Source organism: Peromyscus maniculatus, chromosome 11 (assembly GCF_049852395.1).
Source record: "Peromyscus maniculatus bairdii isolate BWxNUB_F1_BW_parent chromosome 11, HU_Pman_BW_mat_3.1, whole genome shotgun sequence".
Lineage (NCBI taxonomy): Eukaryota > Metazoa > Chordata > Mammalia > Rodentia > Cricetidae > Peromyscus > Peromyscus maniculatus.
The window spans coordinates 30,025,035-30,049,460 of record NC_134862.1 but is presented as its reverse complement, the minus strand read 5'-3'; the positions used below and the strand labels follow the sequence as shown (position 1 = coordinate 30,049,460).

General features: G+C 46.3%; 1 protein-coding gene across 5 annotated transcripts in view; it reads right to left on the bottom strand.

Annotated features, from left to right (window-relative positions):
* C11H2orf76 (chromosome 11 C2orf76 homolog) overlaps positions 1-24,426 on the bottom strand; it is a 116,254-nt gene that overhangs the window by 66,266 nt on the left and 25,562 nt on the right. For 3 of the 5 annotated variants that reach the window (XR_013043198.1, XM_076547248.1, XM_006980944.4), the window contains 3 exons: positions 20,970-21,114; positions 12,471-12,521; positions 2,635-2,672 (listed from right to left, as the gene is read on the bottom strand). Coding sequence is in view for 4 of the 5 variants with exons in the window: in XM_076547248.1 (XP_076403363.1) it covers positions 2,635-2,672; positions 12,471-12,521; positions 20,970-21,102 (222 nt within the window). In the remaining variant the exon portion in view is untranslated. Of the gene's footprint in view, positions 1-2,634; positions 2,673-12,470; positions 12,522-20,969; positions 21,115-22,829; positions 22,989-24,426 lie in introns of those variants that run through there. The other 2 variants (XM_076547246.1, XM_076547247.1) reach the window with 2 other exon arrangements.

The window sequence follows — 24,426 nt, the reverse complement described above, 5'->3', positions numbered from 1 at the left end:
AAAATCTCCCAAGCACATGGAGAGTGAAAACTGCAGTCTCCTGCCCCTACGCCTTAGCTACTGAGCTGTCCTCTGCAGAACCTGTACCTGGCCATGGGTGCTTCCTGACACCACTGACGTACGCGACACACGTGTGGGTCACACGTGTAGAGATGTGCCTGTAAACTTTGCTGTGCCAACAGAAATGCATCGTGGGCCGACTTCTAAAGTCTTACGGTTTTTCTCTCTTAAAACCATGGCTGTAGGGCAGGAGAGACGGCTCACCCAAGAAAGAGCGTTTTCTGTGCAAGCATGAGGACTTGAGTTCAAATCCCCAGCTCCCTCAAAAGGCTGAGGGTGCCTGTGACTTCAGTACTATGTGGAGTGCAGACAGCAGTCGCTGGGCCTCACTGGCTGCCAGCCTAATTCCAGGTGAGAGAGCCTGTCTGCGGGGAGTGTGGCAGAGAGTGACCGAGCAGGACCCTACTCCCTCCGCTGGCCACAGCACACACACATGGGCACATATACATGGGGGTGGGATGGGGTGGGGGCTACTGAGCTCCAGCGTCCATGGCTCTGCTTATTATAAATGCCATGCTTGCCCCTCTATGATATATTTTAGGATATAAAATGATAAAGAAATAAATAACTCCCTCTCTCAAGCCTCTTTTGTGAGGTATCCTACCACAGCAAAGAGAAAAGTAACTAATAAAACATAAAACAAAACCATACCTCGCCTTCTCTACTGTTCAGAAATCAGAATGAACACACTCCACGGATGAAGCCTGTGGTCAGACTGTGCTAGAACATTCTGGTGTCCATAAAAGGAACGGGTGCCACAAGGAGTCTCAGACACGTGTGGGTCCATGAGACACTGTCAAGTTTTCATATGCAGCAAATGTCACTAGGTCCCTAACCTGACACCGGCTCACACTCTCAGCCACTTGTCACCAGGTCCCTAACCCACACCAGCTGACGCTCTCAGCCACTTGCTCTGTGTCACCTGTGACACACATTTATCTGAAAGCTTGAGTTCACAACGGCACCAATGACTTGAGACAAAAATAAAATGAAATCAATTCATTGATAAATACTTCACTCAAAACTTGTTAGGGAGAGCCAGAGAGATGGCCCAGAGGGGAAACGCACCTGAGGCCAGGCCTGAAGACCTCGATCCTTGTAACCCACATGGCAGGAAAGAACAGACTCCTGAAAGTCGCCCTCTGACATTCACACATGCACTCACCCACATACACTTGTAATAAATAAATAAATTAATGAAAATGCAATCAAGATTTTTAAAATTACAAAAATCCCTATTACCTAAGCATTACACTCGATGATAGATGTAAGAAGAGGCTCGAATAATAACATGGTCCCTCAGGGCTGGGACGTAGTCCAGTCAGTCAAGTGTTTGCCACAAAAGTGTGAGGACCTGGGTTCAAGAGCTGGTCACGGTGGTGCAATCCCAGTGTTGGCAATGTGGAGAAAGGACGATCCTGGGGATAAGGCAGCCAGTGTAGCCAAATCATGAGCCCCGGGCTCGGTGAGAGATCCTATCTAAAAGATAAGGTGGAAGCCAGGCTTGGTGGCGCACGCCTTAAATCCCAGCACTCCCCAGGCACAGGCAGGCAGATCTCAGTGAGTTCAATGCCAGCCTGGTCTACATATCAAGTTCCAGGCCATGTGGACCCAGATAGTGAGACCCTGTCTCAAAAAACCACAATAAAAAGTGGAGAGCAATTAAGGAAGACATCCCATGTGAACCTCTGGTCTTCACATGCATGTTCACACCTGTCTCCATACACACGTGTAGATGCACACGTACAGACAGATGTACACATGCCCACACAAAGGTGTGTCCCTTATCCTTGAGCAGTTAATGTAAGAGTGAGTTGACATGTCCAATGAGGAGTCTATGAAAGGTCACCGAGGTCCCAGAGAAAAGACGTTCCCATCCCATCTGAGAGGCACACCTTTGGTGGCAACGTCATCAAAACCTCACACAAATATTCAAGAAGGTCTGAATGAAAGCACAAACACACAAGCACACAGCTCTCCTCAGGTAAGCAGCACCCTGCAGGGGTGGGCGGGGCCTCTGTGACAGCACCCACCAGGGCTCTTGTGGCCTGCACCTGTACACAGAGCACCAGTGTTTGCTTCTGGGCCTTTGTTTCTGGTGCAGAATTAGGAGGCCAGGCTGCCTGCCGGATAGTAGGTCACAGTGCACACACGAAATTGCTGCTTCAGCTTAGTCTCTGAGACAGTGTCTCCTGAACCTGGAGCTCACCAGTTCAGCTAGGCTGACCTGGCTCAGCTGACTCCCCTGTCTCCCGGTTCCCGGGGCTGGGATTACAGCTGTGCACCACTGCATCTGACTTTCACCTGGGTGCTGGGGAACCAAACTCAGGTCCCCACGCCTGTAAGGTAAACACTACTGACTGGGTCATCCCCCAGCCCCTATTTTTCTTTCCTTTTAATGGGAAAGGAAGGCTGTAGAGAGCATTCCTCCAAAACCTAATTCCTAGAGTAGGAGATTTCAGACACACACCTCCATTTGCATACTCCCCATTCCAACAACACTGGTGAAGCTGGTGTCCAGAAACCCCACCCACCAGAAACCCCACCCACCAGAAACCCCGCCCACAGACACACCTTTGCTTTGTGAGCTTGATGAAGAATCTTTAGTGTATCTGAAAGAAAAAGAAAACGAGTTCTTGGTTCACACAGATTTGTCGAAAACCTCTGTTGTAATTATTAGATGAGAAACTGGAAACACGGAACCCCTTTCTTTACAAACAAACCTATTTAAAATCTGCCCTACTATAAGAGAAAACGCACTTTAGCAAACCATTCAAAGTGCAGCACGCAGAAGTGGGCTCCGTGGTGGACACTCGCCCGGCAGAGGGAGGTCCCAGCAGGAGCGAGGAGAGACCCCAGGGAGAAACCCGAGAGGAGGGAAGGGAAGACAGAGGAACCCAGAGGGAGGAAGAGGAAGAGGGAGGGAGAGACACACAGACATTTGAAATTGGTAAGTGCACAACCTTTTGACACTGAGTGATACAAAATTGTCATCTATAAGTTCATAATCAGGAACCACGGAATTGCCAAAAACAAATCCCAGAAAGTTTTACAAGTTTTTAAGTTAGTGTCACTTATGTACTGGGTTCATGAGGCCTGTGGGTCAGGCATGTTCGTGTGGGTTCAGAGCTTAGGCTTTGACATGTAACCATGGGGCAGCAGAACTGGACGTCTCAACAGCAAACACAACTCTGTTTTATCTTCTAGAGCTGCTTAAAGCCAAGAAGGAACAATTAAAAAAACCCACATATGCACTTGGGAGGCAGAGGCAGGCGGATCTTTGTGAGTTCGAGGCCAGCCTGGTCTACAGAGTGAGATCCTGGAAAGGCGCAAAGAGAGAAACCCTGTCTCAAAAACAAAAAACAAAACACACACATATAAATCTTAAATTAAGACACAGTGACAGGCAGGCATGGTAGTACACATCTTTAATCCCTGCACTCAGGAGACAGAGGCAGGCGGATCTCTATGAGTTTCAGGCCAGCCTGGTCTACAGGGCAAGTTCTGGCCAAGACTGCATGGTGGGACACAGTGAAGAAAAGTGGCTTTAAAAAATCACTAATCCCTTGGGGGAAGTTACAAGGCCTTCAGAATTCAAACATTATCTAGGCTCAGTGGTCATGTGAACACACCAATGCCCAAAAGACACAATATCTGTTATTCTTTTTGTGTGTATTTATGTGTGTGCGTGGTGTTTATGTATGTGTATGGGTGCATAGATGTGTGTGCCTGTACATGCATATATGTGTACATGCATGTATGTACGTCTGTATGTGTGCACAGGTGTATGCATGTGTGTATGGGTGCATGTACATGTTTGTGCATAGTATGCATGTTACATGTATATGCACAAGGAGGCCTGAGGTTAATGTCAGGTATCTTCCCCTATTGCTCTCCACCCAGCATTTAGAGACAGTCTTTCACTGAACCTGTAAGCGTTGGAACTCAGATGGAAAGGTATCCTGGCAGGAGGCAGCCCAGGAACACCACCATGTCACTTTGCAGCTTACAGCTCTGCCCCAGGGAAAGGTTTTCTTTCCCAAAACAGTGTAACAGCCCTGCTCCGGCAGGGGAGGTTTCCCTGGCGAAGTTGTTACAGCTCTGCTCAGGTCCAGAGAAGTGATACAGCTGGGCTTGGCTAGCGGGAAAGGGTTAGAATTCTGCTCCACTCCAGCTCAGGAGAAAGTTAATAACTTTCTACATACATTTCCAATACAGCCAGGCTTCTCTCCAGGAAAAGTGTCACACTGCTCAACAAACCTCTTTCGAGATTTACTGGGAAGGAAAAATCCAGGAGGGTGGCTGCCTCTAGGGTGAGCAGGAGCCGCAAACAGAACCAAGTACAGAGATTATATAGGGTTTGGGGGGGACTTTCCTGGGGGGCTTGGGATTGGTGGGGTTTTGTAGCCTAATTCTGGGGCAAGCTCAGGGCTGGTGCAAGGATTCTGTGCTCAGAGATTGGTGGGATTCCAGGCTCAGGGACCTCAGGGATTGGTGGGATTTCAAGCTCTGGCCCTGAGGTCAAGTCAGGATCAAGGTGTTTCTCCTCAGCCCTTTTTACCCTACAGAACATGGAATTCACATATTCTGCTCAACTGGCTGGCCAGTGAGTCCCAGGGATCTTCCTGTCTCTGCCCTGGCAGGATTAGCATTTCGGGCGTGCACCACCACATCCAGCTTATTATGTGGGTGCTGGGAGTCAAACGCAAACAGCTCTGCTTGTGAGATAAGCATTTTACCCACTGCGCCTGCTTCATTCGAACCCACTCCATTCCGTAACTGCTGGCACTGAAACCAGGCCATCCTGCATTTTTGCCACACACTATCTCTCTACACAGGTGAAACTTGAACCCTGAATTCTCCACTATCTGCATGGTTGAAGATGTGAACTCTGAGCTTCCTGATCAGGCCCTGCTGCCATGCCTCCGCCACCGCCATTATGGACTCTCCATCTGGAACCACAACCCATATAAACTCTTGCATTTACAAACATTTTACAGAACCCCCCCAACTCTAAGATAACCAGCTCCTAGTTATACAGCAGACACAGGCATTCTGCATACTTGAATTCTAAAAGTTTCTGGTTCTCTGCTTCATTTTCTAAACCATTTAATTACTGTATTATGATTAGTGTGTAGTTCTATCTGAAAAAGCTCAACAGTACACTAAGTCCCACTCTACTGGCTACACTGTAATAAAGGATCTGTGACACTCAATCCCACTCTACTGGCTACACTGTAATAAAGGATCTGCAACACTCATTCCCACTCTACTGGCTACACTGTAATAAAGGATCTGCCACACCCAACCCCACTCTACTGGTTACACTATAATAAAGGATCTGTAGCACTAAATTCTGTTCTATGGTTACATTGTAAAAAAGAATCTGTATGAAAAGCAGGGTCTTTTGAGCATACTTCAGGGTAGCTAGGTCATCATAGGGTCTGTCATCCAGTGAAGAATGGCACTGTGTAAGGGCACTTGTGGCTCTTCTGTCTTCCTCAAGCACCAGGCTTGGACATGGTGAATATATACATGTGAGTAAACACTCATTGTCTTAGTTAGGGTTTTATTGCTATGAAGAGACACCATGACCACGGCAACTCTTATAAATGAAAACAGTTCATTGGGGTGGCTTGCTTACAGTTCAGAGGTTCTATCCATTATCATTATGGTGGGGAGCATGGTGGCATGCAGACAGACATGGTGCTGAGAATCTTTCTTGCAGGCAACAGGAAGTCAGCTGACTCACTGGGTGGTATTCCAAGCATAGGAAGCCTCAAAGGCCATCCTACATACATACTTCTTCCATCAAGGCCACACCTCCTAACAGCGCCACCCTTTGGAGCCATTTTCTTTTAAACCACCACACTCATACACTGTGAAGTACTCAATATCTCCAACAGTCAGATTGGGGAGAGGGATCAGTCAGTAAAGTACTAGCTGTCCAAGCAGGAAGGCCTGAGGTCCATCCCCAGAACCCACGTAAAAAGCCAGGTTTAATGGCACACACCTGTGATCCCAGCCCTGGGGAGGTGGAGACTAACAGACCCCTGGAGCTCATTGGCTGGCCAAGTCCAGCTGAGTAAGTGAGCTCCAGGTTCAGCGAGAGACCCTGTCTCAAAATAAATAAGGTGGATAGTGCTAGAGGAAGATACCAGATGTCAACACACACTTGCATATATGTACACTCCCCCCCACATATGTACACATACAAATACATACACACATAAACACACAAGAGAGAAAGAAGAATCAACTTTCAATTATCTATTGCAATCTTTTTTTTTTTTTTTAGTTATTTTTATGTGCATTAGAGTTTTGCATGCATGTATGTCTGTGTGAGCATGCCAGATCCCCTGGAACTGGAGTAACAGACAGTTGTGAGCTAGTACATGGGTGCTGGGAATTTGAACCCAGGTCCTCTGGAAAAGCAGCCAGTGATCTGAACTGCTGAGCCATCTCTCCAGCCCACAATCTTCTTTATTATTGCAATTTTAACACTATTTCAGCACCCTAGGACCATAACTATAGATTCTTAAACTATTTCTTTAGTGTGTGTGTGTGTGTGTGTTGGGTTGGGGTTCTCTCCTCCCACCACATGGGCCCTGGTGATGAGACTGAGTTGACAAGGTGAGGAATAAGTGCCTTTACTCGCTGAGCCAGCTCGCCTATAACTCTTGTTTTTTGAGCTAGCTCTGGCTACCCTGGAATACACTATGTAGACCAGGGTAGCCTCCAACTCACAGAGACCTGAGTGCTGGGATTAAAGGTGTGTGCCACCACACCTAACTTAAACCCAGACTCTTTTTTTTTTTTTTTTTTTTTTTGGTTTTTCAAGACAGGATTTCTCTGTGTAGCTTTGGGCCTTTCCTGGAACTCACTTGGTAGCCCAGGCTGGCCTCGAACTCACAGAGATCCGCCTGCCTCTGCCTCCCGAGTGCTGGGATTAAAGGCGTGCGCCACCACCGCCCGGCTAAACCCAGACTCTTAAGGAATAAAAATAAATATAGCCTAAGTAAAATATGAGCGTCATCAGGAATGTAAACATGCCCCAAATGCCAAAAAAAAATTTCACAATAGACCCAGAAAAAGAAGCAAACGTGACTTTTAGATTATCTACAATTCTGAGTCTTCCACTGCATTCTTTTTCGTCACTAAAAATCCATGTCCATCTAGTATTTGAGACAAGGGGGATACCAACAGTACTTTATTTTAAGTAAAGAAGCTTGGGGTCTGTAGACTCCACCTGCAAAATTGTATTCTGAACTTATGGGCATTATCCATGACCTATATATTTTGTTAAAAAGATTTTTTAAAGATTGTATGTGGGTTCATGTACAAGTACATGTACATGTGCCTTTATGTGGAAGCCAGCAATGAACCTTGGGTTTTGTTCTCCAGGTGATATCCACCTTGTCTTTTTTTTTTTTTTAAGATTTGTGTGTGTGTGTGTGTGTGTGTGTGTGTGTGTGTGTGTGTGTGTGTGTATGCTCATGCTCATACACACAAATCATATGTGTGGCGTGCTCACACAGGCCAGAAGAGGACACTGACCTGGAGCTGGAATTACAGGCGATTGTAAGACACTAGGACCAGTTGCTTGGAACTGAACTCAGATCCTTTTCAAGAGCGGTGCACACTCTTAACTGCCGAGCCATCTCTCCAGCCCTCCCCGGTCTGCCCTGCAGCTCTCCATGTAAGCAAGGCTGACTAACCAGCAGACTCCAGGAACCTGCTGATCCCCACCTCCTCAGTGTTGGCATCACCAGAGCCCACCACCAGGCTGGGCTTTTACGTGGGTGCCTGGCATCAAACGAAGGTCCTTATATGTGCAAAGCAAGTGCTTTACCAAATGAGCTACTGTTTAATGCAAATGCATATTTTAGATTTGTTTTCTATTATGTGTGCATGAGAGGCTGTATATGTACCATGCAAGTGCCTGGTGCCATCAAAAGTCAGAAGATGGCATTCGATCCCCACGGAACTGTAGTTGAGGATAGCTGAGCAGACACATCTGTGCTGGGAATCAAACCTGGGTCCTCTGCAAAAGCAACACATTCTCTAACTGCTGAGGAACCTCCCCTAATGGGAACCAGACCCTAATGGGAAATAACGCTCCAGCAGGCTCAGCAAACCACAATAGAGGAAGCTATATTTTCTTAGCAGGGCAAAATGGTGTGAACAGAAATTTTCACCCAGATTTTTCTCTTCAACAGAAATTGGCAAAACCAAAGAAAGTAAAGAAAAATGTCACTTCCTCTACAGTGATGTCCTCAGTCACTCTGACTTTGGGGTGGTTTGTTTGGTTGTTGTTTTTGCCTGGGTTTGATTTTTGTTTGTTTGTTTGAAACAGGGTCTCAAGTTGCCCAGGCTGGTTTTGAACTTGCTGTGCAGCCAAGGCTAGGCTTGAACTCCTGGTCCTCCAGCTTCTAACTCCCCAAGTGCTGGCATTGCAGGCATGCTTACTTTGACTTCTTAAAAAAGTTCCCCCAACACACTTTATTAACAAAAGCATCTTTCTTTAATAAAAAGTCCTTGAAAAATGCCAACTTCATAAATATGTCATCCCAGGGCTAGGGAGGGAGATGGCCTGAGGGTAAGAGTGGGTGCTGCCCTTCGGAGGACTAGGAACTCATGCTGGGTGGCCCATCATCACCTGAGACTTTACTTCAGGAGATCCGATACTCTCCCCTGGCCTTCACAGGAACACACACACATAGAATCCACCCACAGAGACACATACGCAAATAAAGATAAATCTTTAAAAATTATATCCAAATAGGGTCTGTAAAAGTGGCTCAGCAGGTAAGAGCACTTGCTGCTCTTGGAGAGGACCCAGGTTTGGTTCCCAGCACACAAGGGATGGCTCACGACTGTTAGTAACTCCAGTTATGGGGGATCTGTCACAGCTTCTGTGGACACAGTATATACATGGTACACACACACACACACACACACACACACACAGAGACACTCATACACATAATCACTACCACAAAGAAAATGGAGTTCTAAATGTTTAAAGTAAAAAAAAAAAAATACTATTGTGTATTTGTGGAGTATTTAACATGTTAGCCCATGCATTGTTAAATTTCATACTACATCAAAAACACACACCTTTCATCCCAGATTTCAGTAAGCAGAGACATGCAGATCTCTGTGAGTTTGAGGCCAGCCTGGTCTACAAAGAGAGTTCCAGGTCAGCCTGGGCTACATAGAGAATTCCAGGTCAGCCTGGGCTACATAGAGAGACTTGGTCTCAAAACAAACAAACAATAAATAAAATTTAAAGACTCACACACAAGGCTTAGCAGAGTGTACAGAAGTCAGGATTTCTGTGTGTCCAAACACATGGTAGCTGAACCCCCGGGACAAATAGCTGATTCGACAGCTGTAGACCCTGATTATATAGGGGGAGAGCCTCAGGAATCACTGCAGCTGTAAGAGCAGGCCCAACAGCACAGAACCAATGACCAGCAGGAGTGAACCTGCCGCTGGCCCCCCACTTCACACTCGGTGCGCTGTTCCATTGCCACAAGCCAGACAAGTACCAGGTGACCATGGCAGGTGACAGCTGGCACCAAGCCTTTCCTAAGCGAGACAAAGCAGTGGACTGTTCCTCAGCCAGACCCAGCCAAAGAGCGTCTCTACACCTGTCGGGGCCCAGTGCCTCTGTAATTCCTTCCTAGGCTCCTGTCTGCTCATCTGAATATGCAGAAATGCTATGATGCACGGGGTTAATGAGACAGAGGAATCTCCGTGACGTGTTCTCTACCTCAATGAGACTTACGGTTGTACTATCTTCTTTTAGAGAGAGAGAGAGAGAGAGAGAGAGAGAGAGAGAGAGAGAGAGAGAGAGAGAGAGAGAGAGAGAGAGAGAGGAGACCAGAGGATAACTTCGACTGTCCTTCCTCGGGAGCCACTCACCCTGTTATTTATTTGCTTACTTATTTTTGAGACAGAATTTCTCACAGGCCTAGAGCTCACTGGTCACATTAGGCTGCTCTGGCCAGCAGGCCCCAAGAACACACCCGACTCCACCTCCCCGGCTCCGGGGTTACACACATGTGCCATTGTGCCCAGCATGTTGATAAGGGTTCGGGGATTGAATTTAGGTCCTTATTCTTGTCCAGGAAGCACTTAGCCAAATGAGCCACCGATAGCTCCCCAGATCTGCTTTCATTGTTTTAAGTTATCTTTTAAGAGAGCTGACATTGCACACATTTGCCTTCTCTCTCTCTCTCTCTCTCTCTCTCTCTCTCTCTCTCTCTCTCTCTCTCTCTCTCTCTCTCACACACACACACACACACACACACACACACACACACACACATACTCACACACAGACAATATGCAAAAAGGGAAACTATATGTAATTTGCAGGTGGATTCAAGCTTAAGATTTGAGATTCTATTCATGGCATTCTCCTTAAAAGCTGTGAAAGCCACAATGGAGAAGTCTCATATTTCCCTCAATCATGCTTTTGATTCCTTTTCTGCTTCAATACTGAGTGTGTAAATGCTTGAGGTCTCCTGAATCAAAGTACTTTCCACTCAGTGCCTCTGCCTCCTGCCTGACCGCCTCTGCAACCTCACAATTAGACTGTAGTATTAAAATGCAGGCCCACGTAGATTGTGATTTAGAAAGACTGTAGGTCATTGATTGCCCTATCAGACGGGAACGGAATGAAAAGCCTCTCTGGAAAATGACTTAAGGTAATAAAAAATTTACACTTTCAAATGTCTGTCCTAATTAGCAGAAATATTTATTGGATGCATTGTCACTTTCAGGCAGGGCTCTCAAATTCAAGTTTGCTCAGTACCACTCCACTGAGGATGAGGGGCTAGATGGTCTTTATAACAAATAATGACACATAGCCTCTGGCTTTATTACAGTATTTTTACTTTTTATTGTACTTTATTTCTTTTGTGTGTTTGTTTGTGCATGTGTGCCAAGGTAGAGAACAACTTGTGAATTTGAGTTCTTTCTTTTTCTTTCCATTATTTGTGGGTCCAGAGATTGAACTCGGGTTGTCAGGATTGGCAGCAGGTGCTTTTATCTACTGAACCATCCCACCAGTCTTATCTATCTATCTATCTATCTATCTATCTATCTATCTATCTATCTATCTATCTACCTACCTACCTACCTACCTATCTATCTATCTATCTATCTATCTATCTATCTATCTATCTATCTATCTATCTATCTACCTACCTATTTAATCTTATCTATCTATCTATCATCTATCTATCTATACAATGGGTCTCATCTATCTATCTGTCTATCTGTCTATCTATCTATACGATGGGGTCTCATGTATCCCAGGCTGGCCTTTACAGCTTGCTTTATAGCTAAGGATGAATTTGAACTTCGGATCCTCTTGTCTCCAGCTCCCAGGTGCTAGGGGACTGCCCACCTTATGCAGCAGTAGGGGTCTCACTGAAGGCTCTCTGCATACGAGGTAAACACTCAAACAACTGAGCTTCACCTCAGCTCCTGTTACTGGATTTTTAGGTCACTAATTGCAGCATATAAAATGAGCATGTTCAAGTTATTGGCATTTAAAATGCTAAACCACTTCTTTTGAGATAGAGATGCATCCCAGGTTGGCCTTGAACTCCATTTGTAGCTGAGAATGACCTTCAACTCCAGATTCTCCTATCTCACCTCCCTGCTTGATTACAGGTGTGCACCAGCACATTGGATCACAAGTGTGCACCAGCACACTGACTGGATCACAAGTATGCACCAGCACACTCAGTTTTATTTGGGTCAGGGATGAAACCCAGGGCTTCCTGCAACTGTAAAACCTGATAGAGTCACATCCATGACCCTAAAGACTTCTTTTCATTTTTGGTCCCTGCCATTTTTTTTTTCTTCTTTGATTACCTGGCAAAGAAACCTCATTTACAAAGAGTTTTGCCAAGCAAGCCATTCCTCACAAGCATGCTATTTTCCTACACAATTACAATTGACTTTCACAGCACGTTAGACTCCTGTACTCCTTAGCAAACTTCCATACTAATGTATGTGTGTGTGTGTGTGTGTGTGTGTGTGTGTGTGTGTGTGTATGATATGTATTCATATTGCCAAAGACCCTCAAAAGCATCTCTGATTCATATGCTAAGCAAACATCAATGATATAAAAATAATAATGGCTCATACATGCATAATAGTCCACGAGTATACGTAGTTTATACTTGTATCATACACATATATTAGTGCTGGGATCGAACCAGGGTCTTGCCCATTCTAAGCACACATTCTTCACTAAGCTATGCCTCTTGCCCCTCCAAAGTGACTTTAATTGATAGTAAATTAACTTTTGAACACCACATTTGAATTCATGCCAACAAAAATAATGCAGTTATATATCTTTTTAAATAGTAAGAAAAAGTGGTTACCATATTTGTAATTTCTGAGTGGTGGTGGCAGGCTGGTCCTCAAAGGGACATCTGCAAGAGAGAATGATGATTTCTCATTACAAAATATTCAATAGGATACTGAGTCTTTCAGCTGTGGCCAGATTCTTTCCCCTTTTTCCTTTCCTTAAACAGAGTCTCATGTAGCCCCAGGGTGTCCTTGAACTCCACATGTAGCCAATAATGATCTTGAACTTCTGATTCTCCTGCCTCCACCTTCTGAGTGCTGGGATTACAGGTGTGTTACCATGCCTGGTTTACATGGTGCTGGTATGGAACTCAGGGCTTTATGCATGCCAGGCAGGCACACTCCCAACTGAGCTACATCTCCAACTACAGACTAAGCTAATTTTAAAAATTAGACAAAATGAAGCTAATGCAGCATCAAAATCCAGGGGCCATCTACCATAAGGAAACCATCCCTGAGATGCTGAGCTGGTAGCCACTGAACTGCGAATTCAGCGGAACTATTGAAAGAATGATTCCTGGGAACGGTGAGAAGGCTCAGTCAGAAAAAGTGGCTGCTCCACAGCATGAGGATCTGGATTTGGATCCCCAGAGCCCACAGAAAATGTCAGAGAAGAGTGGTATACTTCTGCACCCCTGGCCCTGGGGGACCAAGGGAAGACACTGGACATTGACCTCAGGCCTCCACACAAATGTGTGCTCACTTAAATGTGCACACAAACACACATGTTGCATACATGAGGCCCTGGGTTTCCATCCCAGCACTGCATAAACTGGGCATGGTGATACACGTCTATAGTCCTAGTACTTGGGGAAGTTGGGGCAGGGGGATTAGAAGTTCAAGGTCATCTTTGGCTACACAGAAAAGTTTGAGTCTAGCCTGGGCTACATGAGATCCTGTCTCATAAAAATAAATCATTATTTTTCTCAAGATTTATTTTTATTAATGTTAATTATGGGTATAGGGGAGGGTATATACACATGACCACAGGTGACTGCAGAGGCCTGGGGGTTGGATCCCCTGGAGCTAGAGTTTTAGGCAGTTGTGAGCTGCCCACCATGGGTGATGGGAGCCAAACTTGTGTCCTCTGGAAGAACAAGAAGACCCTTAGCCTCTGAGCTGCCTTTCCAGCAGTTTTCAAAAACAAACAGTATACAGGCTAGAAGGAGAGGCGGTGGGGAGAGGGAGGGGGGAGAAGGGAATCCACATCAGGCTTGGCCACTGAGGGCAGATCAGACGCTGTGCCCTGAGGCAGCCGATGGACTCCCTGAAAGTGATCAGGTGAAGAATTGGTCCTGATGCTACTGTCGTGTGGAGACACAGAGAGAGGGGGTGATGGCCAACACACCTTCCTCTGCACCCCCACTCTGCTGTCATGGCCACCCACAGCCCCATGGGCACTAGCTCCCTGGATGCTGGTATAGCCATACTGGTTTACCTGAAATGTCTCCATTCTCTGCTAATTTATAAATCCCTGAAGATTAAGACACCACAGACCGTCTTCTCAAATCTTGCATAGAGACCACAGTCTGCTTTTCTCACTGTGTGGTTACTATCTAAAAATCATCCCTGGTGTGTGGCAGGCACTCAGAAACCCTCCAGGAGAAACACTGTCAACCCCTTCACCTGGCAGTTGTGAGCACCAAGGCTCCAAGGAGGTAATTAGTGACGCCTGGTGGCTGCGGGCTGGAATATCTTGTACCAAAAATGAAGCACTCAACACACATGCATGTGTCTACATGTGCACACATGCCAGGAATACCAACTGAAACCAAACACCAGGGCTATAATCATGCAAGCATGTCAAAATAAAGATAAACATAAATAAACTCATTGTTAATACAAATGATACAGAAAGCCCACCCTCAGGGAGTGGGCAATAACCCCCTGCTCTTCAGCTACAGACTGTGCACAGAAGTAACTTCCAAGTCTCCTGTGACACAAGCTGGCCTCCAAGTCCCTAAGTAGCTGAGGGTGACCTTGAACCCCTGATTCTCTTGCCCCCACCTCCTGAGCGCTGGATTACAGGTGTGCACCACCACACCCAGTTCATGCAGTGTTTAGGACTCATGCACTCTAGCATCTAAGTGACGTCTCTGGCACCCTGGGCTCACTTTCACGGCTACACTTTCCCACATACTCAGTAGAAACAGGTCGTAGTCACGTCGCTGCTGTGGCTGGTGAAAGGTCAAGCAGGCAGGCCTGAGCATCTAGCTGTGACAGGCACCACCATTCTGTTGGGGACAGAGGTAACCAACAGTTACTGTGAATGAATCATTCTATGGTACCTGGGAGGCGAGGAACAGAGCGACCCAGGGAACTACGACTTCCTGTGCCACCATAGCAACCTGAAAAATCACATCTTATTCCTGAGGACTTCAAGAGGGTCCCATCCTGCCTGACAAAGAACATCACGCTCTTGCTGCATCGATGCCAAGAAACACGAGAGCCCTCAGCATCCATGGAGACGTGAACACACGGGCCGGGAGACGAATCAGCAGCAGGTAAATGCACCTGCCACCATGCTTGACGGTCTGTGTTTAATCCCTGGGACCCACATGGAAGGGGCCAATGACTTCCTCCTCCACACACACACTGTGGTACACACATGCGCATAGACATGCACAAGCAGGTTGACATGTACATGAACACATGCACACACAGAGAGAAAATAAATAAAATGTTTTAAAAAAAGTGATAAAAGAATTTGAAAATAACTGTAGAAATCAAACTTCAAGTACGCTGAGGAATGACTTTCAAAAAGCAGGCCACTCTGTAATTGGCACTGGAGGTGACCAGGATATGCCATCCCAATATATGCCTACCTGGCACAAGGATTGTTTGGAGCGAAAAGCTGATGCCTCATGCTCTCTGCCCTCCGCTTGCCTATGACAAAGTTACACCTTTTCTCCCAGAGCCATCTTAGGAGGCTGTTATGCCCCTCATCAGCCTGCAGGGGGCATCAGAGAGTGCCATACCACAAAGCTTCAGCAACCGGCCTTCTCTCCCCTCTGGTCCACAAGCTTCCACCCCTAGGTCTCCAAAGTCGGCTTCCTTGTCCGGGAGCTTCTCTGAGAATTTTTCACTCCCTAGGAATCCCACACACATGGTGTGCACTCAGCAATAACTCCTGCTGGGTTTTCTCTTGTTTATCTGTCTCTTCCAACTGAGAACTTATGAGGCTGGAACCAGGGCGGATGGCTCAGTGGGTAATGCACATGCTTGTCTTTGCCATGCAAGTGTGAAGACCTGATTGAATCCTGAGTCCACGTCAAGCCTGGCATGGTAGTACATGTCCATAATGCCAGAGCTACAGACAAATGAAAGGCAGAGAATCGCCAGAAGCAGAAGACACAAAACACCCTGTCTCAAATGAGATGGAAGGTGAGGACTGACATGGAGTTGTCCCCTGACTGCCATGTGTGCTCTGTGGCACACATGTGTGCGTGTGTGTGTGGGGGGGGTACATACACACAGACACACAGCATACACATACGGATTTTTTAAAAGAACTTAAGAGTGAGGAAAAGTTACTCCCCCCCTCCCATTAACATTATTTCTTAGTGTGAAATATCAATACCCCCTACTAATAAAGAACATGGCAACAGATAGCTGGGTGCGGTGGCGCACGCCTTTAGTCCCAGCACTTGGGAGGCAAAGGCACGTGGATCTCTGAGTTCAAGGCCAGCCTGGTCTACAGAGTGAGTTCCAGGACAGGCAGGGCTACACAGAGAAACCTTGTCTTGAAGGCAAAAAAGAATACGGCAACAAAACTTTATACTCTAAGTGTAAGTCAGAAGTTACTTCGTGAACTACTTTAACTACAGCAAAGGAACCTGTCACCAAACCAAGTCCGTTCCTTTACCTCTCACAAAGAGAGCCCAAAGAATTAGGGTGAGTAGTTAGAGCAAGGAAACAGTTTACTCACGGGTGGAGAGATGGCTCAGCAGCTAAGAGTCCTTGGTGCTCTTGCCGAAAAACCCAGGTTCAGCTCCCAGAACCCACATGGCAGCTCACAACTGTCCATCACCCTGATTCCAGAGACTCTAGTGCCCTCTCCTGGCCTTCATGAGCACTGCATGCATGTGGTAAACATACTCACACATAAAATAAAATTTAAAAATCTTTATAAAAATATTTACTCAAGATGCCTATAAAACCAGCAAGACAACAGGCCAATACCTTGGAAAAACACGTCAATTTTTAAAGTATTTCATTTATTTATTGCGTATCATTGTGGACACGCATGCCATGGTGCACTTTTGGTGGCCAGAGCAGAGTCAGCTCCTTTTTCCACCACGTGGATCGAACTTGGGTCCTCAGGCTTGGTGTCAAGTGCTTTTATCCATTAAGCCGTCTCAGCGGCCTGAAAAAACACATCTTCACTCAGTGTAAGTGAGGCTAGGGAAGAGCAGAGGGCTTAGGTAAGGGGAGAAGAGGCTGCACATCCTTAGGCCCTGTTCCCATGGAATGGAACGGACGGGGCCGTGAAATCGGTGGTCAGTACACGTGCAATCAGTGAAATCGGTGGTCAGTACACGTGCAATCAGTGAAATCGGTGGTCAGTACACGTGCAATCAGTGAAATCGGTGGTCAGTACACGTGCAATCAGTGAAATCGGTGGTCAGTACACGTGCAATCAGTGAAATCGGTGGTCAGTACACGTGCAATCAGTGAAATCGGTACACGTGCAATCAGTGAAATCGGTGGTCAGTACACATGTAATCAGTGAAATCGGTGGTCAGTACATGTTCAATCAGTGAAATCGGTGGTCCAGTACACGTGCACTATCACAACACCGTGGTGCTCATTGGAACAGATATGGCATCTATGACGGTCACGCCCAAGAACAGCCTAACTAAGTGGAAAAAAAGAGAGAAGAGAAAAATATCATCCTGGTTTTAGTTTTTAAATTTATTCGTGTGTTTTTTTCTGTGCTCCTCCTTGTCTGTGTGTGTACCACATGCATGCAGCGCAGCACTGACAGAGGCCAAGAGAGCCTCGGGTCCTGGAACTCAGTGTTAGGAACCAAACCCAGGCCCTCTGCAAGAACAGCCAGCGCTCTTGGCCACCGAGCCACTTACCCAGCTCCCTAAGCAACCTTACGATTATGCGCATGGATCATTTCTAGGGTGCACGTGGCCCTCAGGCCACAGGTTAGATACCCTGGCTTGAAACCTGGAAAGTACATCAGCCACCCCCATCTTGACACCTTTTGGCTTAAAGAGAGAAGAAGGGTTGGATGAGGTTAGTGCAAGCGATTGTTTACCACCTCCCAGGTACACACGAAGTGACTGGGATGTCTACACAATGTGACCCAAACGTAAGGGTGGCAAGGGGACAGACACAACATGAATGCAGAAACGCCCACTTTGTCACCAACAGACCCAAGAGAAAAGTGAGGGCTTTAAACAAAGTGGCTTTCAAGTCCCTGGAAAGTAACTCCGGCAACCTTCACTATCACGACACACACAGCCTGCAGACACACAGCCTGCAGAGATGACTTAGTGGTTAAAACACTTGCCACATACATATGACGACCAGAGTTCAGACCCCAAGACCCCGGTGTGTGTGGTGGTTTCAATAGGAAGGGCCCCCATGGACTCATGTGTCTGAATGGTTGACCTATAGGGAGTCACACTATTAGGAGGTGTGGCCTTGTTGGAGGAAGTATGTCACTGTGGGGGTGGGCTTTGAGGTCTCATACGCTCAAGCTACGCCCAGTATGGGAGACAGTTCACTTCCTATTGCCTGAGGACCAAGATATAAAACTCAAGATGCTACCTCTCCAGCACCATGTCTGCCTACACGGTGTCATGCTTCTCGATAATGGACTGAACCTCTGAACTATAAGCCAGCCCTAATTAAATGTTTTACTTTTTAAGAGTTGCATGGTCATGGTGTCTCTTCACAGCAATAGCATGTTATAATTCCAACTTCAGAAGGCAGAGACAGAGGTATCTAGATTGAGCTGGCTAACAAAACCAGCTTTTCAGTGAACTCTAGGTTTGACTGAGAGACTCTGTGCCTCAGTGAATAAGGCGGAAGAGCAAGAGAGGGTGATTCCCAACATCAACCTCAGGCTTCTTCATGCATGCATATACACATACATACATACACACACACACACACACACACACACACACACACACACACACACCACACACATACCACACACACACACACACACACACACACACACACACACCAACCTCAGGCTTCCTCATGCATACATGTGTATACACACACACACACACACACATACCTCATGCATGCATACACACACACACACACACACACACCTCATGCATGCACACACACACACACACACATACACGAAAATGGAAAAATAAAACAGTAAAAATATAAAGTCACATAGTTTTCAATTCATGGAACTATCTATTAAAAACTGCACTGTACTCTATATCAATTTCACTTTACTTAAAAGAATAAACGCACTGGGCAGTGGTGGCGCACACCTTTAATCCCAGCACTTGGGAGGCTGAGGCAGGTGGATCTCTGTGAATTCGAGGCCAGTCTGGGCTACAGAGTGAGTTCCAGGAAAGGCGCAAAGCTACACTGAGAAATCCACTGTCTCAAAAAAAAAAGAAAGAAAGAAAGAAAGAAAGAAGGAAGGAAGGAAGGAAGGAAGGAGAAGGAAGGAAGGAAGGAAGGAAGGAAGGAAGGAAAGAAAGAAAGAAAGAAAGAAAGAAAGAAAGAAAGAAAGAAAGAAAGAAAGAAAGAAAGAAAGAAAGAAAGAAAGAAAGAAAGAAAGAAAGAAAGAAAGAAAGAAAGAAAGAAGGAAAGAAAGAAGGAAAGAAAGAAGGAAAGAAAGAATAGATGCATATGCTAGAGACTGTATCAGATGCCTGTGGAACGCTTCAGGATGAAGAGCAGTAAGGCCATCTCAGGACAAGGACTGCGTTTCCACCCTCTGCACCCTCAGAATGATAAGCAGTACCAGAAGACTTCCATCTCCCAGCCAGTGAGATGGCCCAGCTGGTAGAAGCACCTGCTGCCAAGCCTGATGACCTGAGTTCGATCCCCAGGACCCTCTGGGTGGAGGGCGAGAACCTGATCCTGCAAACTGTCCTCTGACTTCCACACTGTGGCACAAGCACCCCACACACATACACACCATGTATACAGACACACACACACACACACACACACACACACACACACACACACACACTATAACTAAGTATGAAAAATGTAAAGAGTGTCATCTGTGACCACAGTGATCAGTCTCTCCTGATTGCTTCAGCTCCCTGCTGCCTAGCCACACTGCCCAGCAAGGCTCCTGTGTGCTGGGAAACGACACAGTCAGCCGCATTCCACTCCATTCCCATTCAGTCTCCAAAGAGAAGCTCATCATGGGTGGACTTGACTTTCTTTGTGTGCGCGTACATGTTTATGTATACGCGTGTGTGTGTGGAGACCAGACGTCAATACCGGATGTCTTCCTCAATCTTTCTCTGCCTTACTTTTTGAGACAGGCTTCTTACTGTACCTGGAACTCACCAACTCTGTTAGACAGATGCAACGGGCAGAGGAAGCCAGGAGTGAGCAGAGTCCTGAGTAAATGTGTATTTTGGCATAAGCGAGGCCTGTTAAGGACTCTGAGACCAATTGGTCCAGGGTAAACTGGCAAAGCCATTACCCATATGGGCCAGGCTCAAGAGGCATGGCAAAGCTTGGGGATGAGTGATTATGGATCAGTGTGTTCAAAGATTAGCAACTGCAGTTTCCTCCTCCCAGAAGCTTACAGCCTGGGATTGCTCGCCTACGGAGACCGACCAAGACCAGCCGACCCCCCACCCCGTCCTGTTCCCAGCTCGGTTGTCTGTGTGTCTGTCCTTCCTTCATTCCCTTGACATCCCTAGCCAGGGTTCTGGGACCCAAGTTGTGTGGGATGAGGCAGGCGGGCCAGACAGTGAGCCCCAGGGAAGCTGTCTCCACCTCCCCAGTGGGATTCACACAGGTTCACAATACATATTCTCCTCACACTTGCGAGGCATGCACTAGACAGTCACCTCCTCTGCCCTGGACCTTGAGGCTAAACATGATGGTTATAACTCCTGGTGAGTGTATTCACACTATTCACTGACAAACTGGGGCGCTGGTGACAGGGTCCAGGACACAGCCAGCCTGGCCTCTGCTAGCACCAGCTTCCAAGTACTGCTGGACTGGGGAAGAGCTACTTCAGTGCTGTTCTTGGTTGATTTTTTTTTTTTAAGTTGTGCATAAATACAGATATGTAACCCAGGCTAGCCTAAAAGTCACTATATAGTCTAGGCTGGCCTAAACCTTGCTAGATAGCCCAAGTTAGCTTTGAAATCATGATTCTCCTGGCTCTGCATCCTGAGCTACATCCTGGGTGCTGGGATTACAGGTGTGCACCACTAGGCCCAGCCTAATTTTGTACTTTTCAAAGATTATTTTTAACATCATGGTCAGATGCTTTTCATTGTCAAAATACAAATGGAACAAAGCAACTCTATTTCTCATACCTTGCTTTAGAAATATTATAAAGTCCTTCACAGTTTGGTCCAAATTAACTCCATGATATACCACAGGCTTGAAATTTCGATGCTCAAATGAACGGATGAGGCGAACTGTGATGGTTGCTTCCTCGGCAGCCATGTGTAGACACACCTGTGGGAAGACACGTGGGTAAAGTGGATAAAGGCATTGCCGTGAGAGAGTGAGCGAGCAGATTTCAGATCCACACAGAAGCTGGGCCCATATGGGAGCCTGCTGCAATCCCAGCACGGGAGTCAGAGACAAGAGACACCCGGAGCAATCTGGCTGGCAAGACCAGACAAAACTGGTAGCTCTGCCTCAATAAATGGAGACTGACCGAGGAAGACATCCATTGCCAACCTCAGGCCTCCTCCACACGCACACATGTGCACCAAACATACATGCACACTACACATACATACGCACATTAAAATAAATAAAAGTTATTTCTTAGTCAGTGGCAGGGGCCTTAATAATTGGCAACATTCTATACATCTTAAGTAAGATATTAAATATAGGGACAGTGCGCTATTTTTATGCCTTTCAATTGGTCTGAAATAGTCCATAACACACAAATAAGCCACATAAACTTGGCTCAGAAAGTCTCTCTGAAAAACTGAGTGCCTGTCCAACTGTTTTACTAAGTTTGGAGAAAGATACAGCACATTAAGCATGGAGAGCTAAGGAGTTTACTATTTGAATGCACCAAATAATTTTTAATTAAAATTAGCATATTAGCTATAATGAAACGGCTTCTATAAAACCTGAAATAGATTTTCGCCATAAAATAAAGTAAGGGTTCATCTAATCTTGTCTCATGGCTAATAAGCCTAATAAATCTCTTGATAATTCCAATATTGGTTATTACAGCATTCCTTATTATTTCCTTCATATTCTCCTCAGAAAAACACGGTCCTAAAAGCTACCAAACAACAGTTCAACACACATCCACAAAACAAAAATGTTTAACATACTGAGGCACTTAATGATTATTGGCACAATCCATGGTGTCAGGGACCTTGTGATCAAATATTCTGAATCTCTTCTGCATGCTGGGGCACAGACTCAGAGCCTGGCATGTCCTGGGTCTGTGCTCTTCCACTGAGCGGCTCCCCACCCAGCCCTGAATGGCCTGTTGTGTTCACGTACATGTGAGTGCATGGGTGCATGTATGTTGTATGTATGGGTGGAGGTCAGAAGACAATGTCACATGGGGTGCTGGGGTGGTTTGAACAGGAACGGCCCCACAGGCTCACATATTTGAATGCTCGGTCATTAGGAAGCAGCACTGTTAGGTGGTGTGGCCTTGCTGGAGGAAATGTGTCACCAGGGGTGGGCTCTGAGGTTCCAAACGCTCAAGAGAGGCCCAGTGTCTCTCTTCCCGCTGCCTGAGGAACCAAATGTGGAACTCTCAGCTGCTTCTCCAGCACCGTGTCTGCCGGTGTGCCGTGCCGCCACGCTCCCCACAGTGGTGACAATGGACCAAACCTCTGGACTGTACGCCAGCCCCAGGTAAATGCTTCCCTTTAGGAGAGTTGCCGTGGTCATGGTGTCTCCTCACAGAAGAGGATCCTGACTAAGAGATGCCTTCTACTTTTTGTTTGAGGCACCGATTCTCATTAGCCTGAAATCTTACCAGACTGGCCAACATTAGCCAGCCAATGAGCTTCTAGGGACCCACCTGTCCCTGAACACAGCACCACTCCCAGAATTTTAATGTGAGTTTGGGTCCTGGGGATCCAAACTCATGTCCTAATGTTTGCAAGGCAAGTGTTTTACTGACTGAGCCGTCTCTCCAGCCCAGGTTTTCATCCTTACTACATTCATTTGTTTATTAATTTACTTACTTGCTTGCTTATCGTGTGTGTGCATTTGGTTACACGGTGCCGTGGCACCCAGGTGGAGGTCAGAGGACAACTGGTAGGACTCAGTCCTCCCTGTCCACCATGTGGATCGAACTCAGGTTTTGCAGCAAACATCTCTACCCCTAAGCCATCCCTCCAGCCCATGCTCTGGTTCTTGACTACGACGTTATTCATCTTTATGTACATGTGATAAAATCCCATAAAATAAATGCATGCACACACAGACATGCCTAGACATACACATACAAGTGCATGTAAAACTAGTGAAATCTGAACAGAAACCATGGTTGTGCCAACAGCAGTTGTCTGGCCATGAAAACAGACTACAGTCAAGCCAGGTACCACCACCAGGGGGACCCTGGCAGAGAGGTACAGGAACTCTTTTCTGCATTATTTATAACAATTTCATGTAAAACTATCTCAAAATAAAAGTTTCTAAAAATTATCATTCAGTATGGTAGTTTGAAAGAAAATGGTCCCCAAAGGGAGTGGCCTTGAGGTAGTTGTGGCCTTGTTGGAGGAAGTATGTCACTGTGAGGGTGGGCTTTGAGGTCTCTTTTGTTCAAGCTTCCCTCAGTGTGAGACTGAGACTATTTCCTGTTCCTGCAGGTCAAGATGTAAGACACCTGGCTACTACTGCAGCACATGTCTGCCTGTACATCACCATGTCCCGCCATGATGATGATGGACTGAACCTCTGAACTGTAAGCCAGCTCATTAAATGTTTTTCCTTTACAAGAGTTGGTGTGGTCATGGTGTCTCTTCACAACAATAGAAACCTTAACTAAGACATTCTGACAAGCCTGCTGAAATCATGAGTGGAGGGAATATACTGAATAACAGAGTACTAAACCATCAGGTAAGAGACTGGCAGAGAGCTTAGAATGGAGACACCAATGCAGCCAGCCATGGCTGACAGCATCCAAACGCACCAGCCAATCTTAATGAAGGCATCGGGCCCAGAGCTTCCAGTGTATCTGCTCTGGCAGAAAGGGTGTGAGGCCAAGTGTAGCAGGAATCTTAACAGTTCTTATTAATAAAATCAAACCTGAGGCCAGTTATTGGGGTGAACACTGGAAGATCAGAGAGACAGAACAAGCCACAGCTAACCTCACCTGGCCAACTTCTCAGCTGATCTTATTTCCTCAGACTGGAAGCCTCTGTGTCCTCATATCCAAATGGCTCTCAGCTGAACTGTGCTGCTCAAAACCTAAAAGCTTAACCAGCCAAATGCTTCTAGTTTCTGGTCCTCACACCTTATATACCTTTCTGCTTTCTGCCTCACTCCCTGGGATTAAAGGCTCACTTTCTGGGATTAAAGGCGTGAGTCACCATGCCTGTCTGTATCCTTGAACACATGGATTTCTGCCTCTGGAATGCTAGGATTAAAGACGTGTGCTACCACTGCCTATCCTAAGTATCTAGTGGCTTTTCTGTTCTCTGACCCCAGATAAGTTTATTAGCGTGCTCAATATTTTGGGGGACACAATGCCACCACAGCCAAGTTCAGTGACACCAGAGGTACCAGCCAAGGTCAGAGGCTAAGGAAGTCTCCTGGAGGCATGGCCTGGCTTCTCAG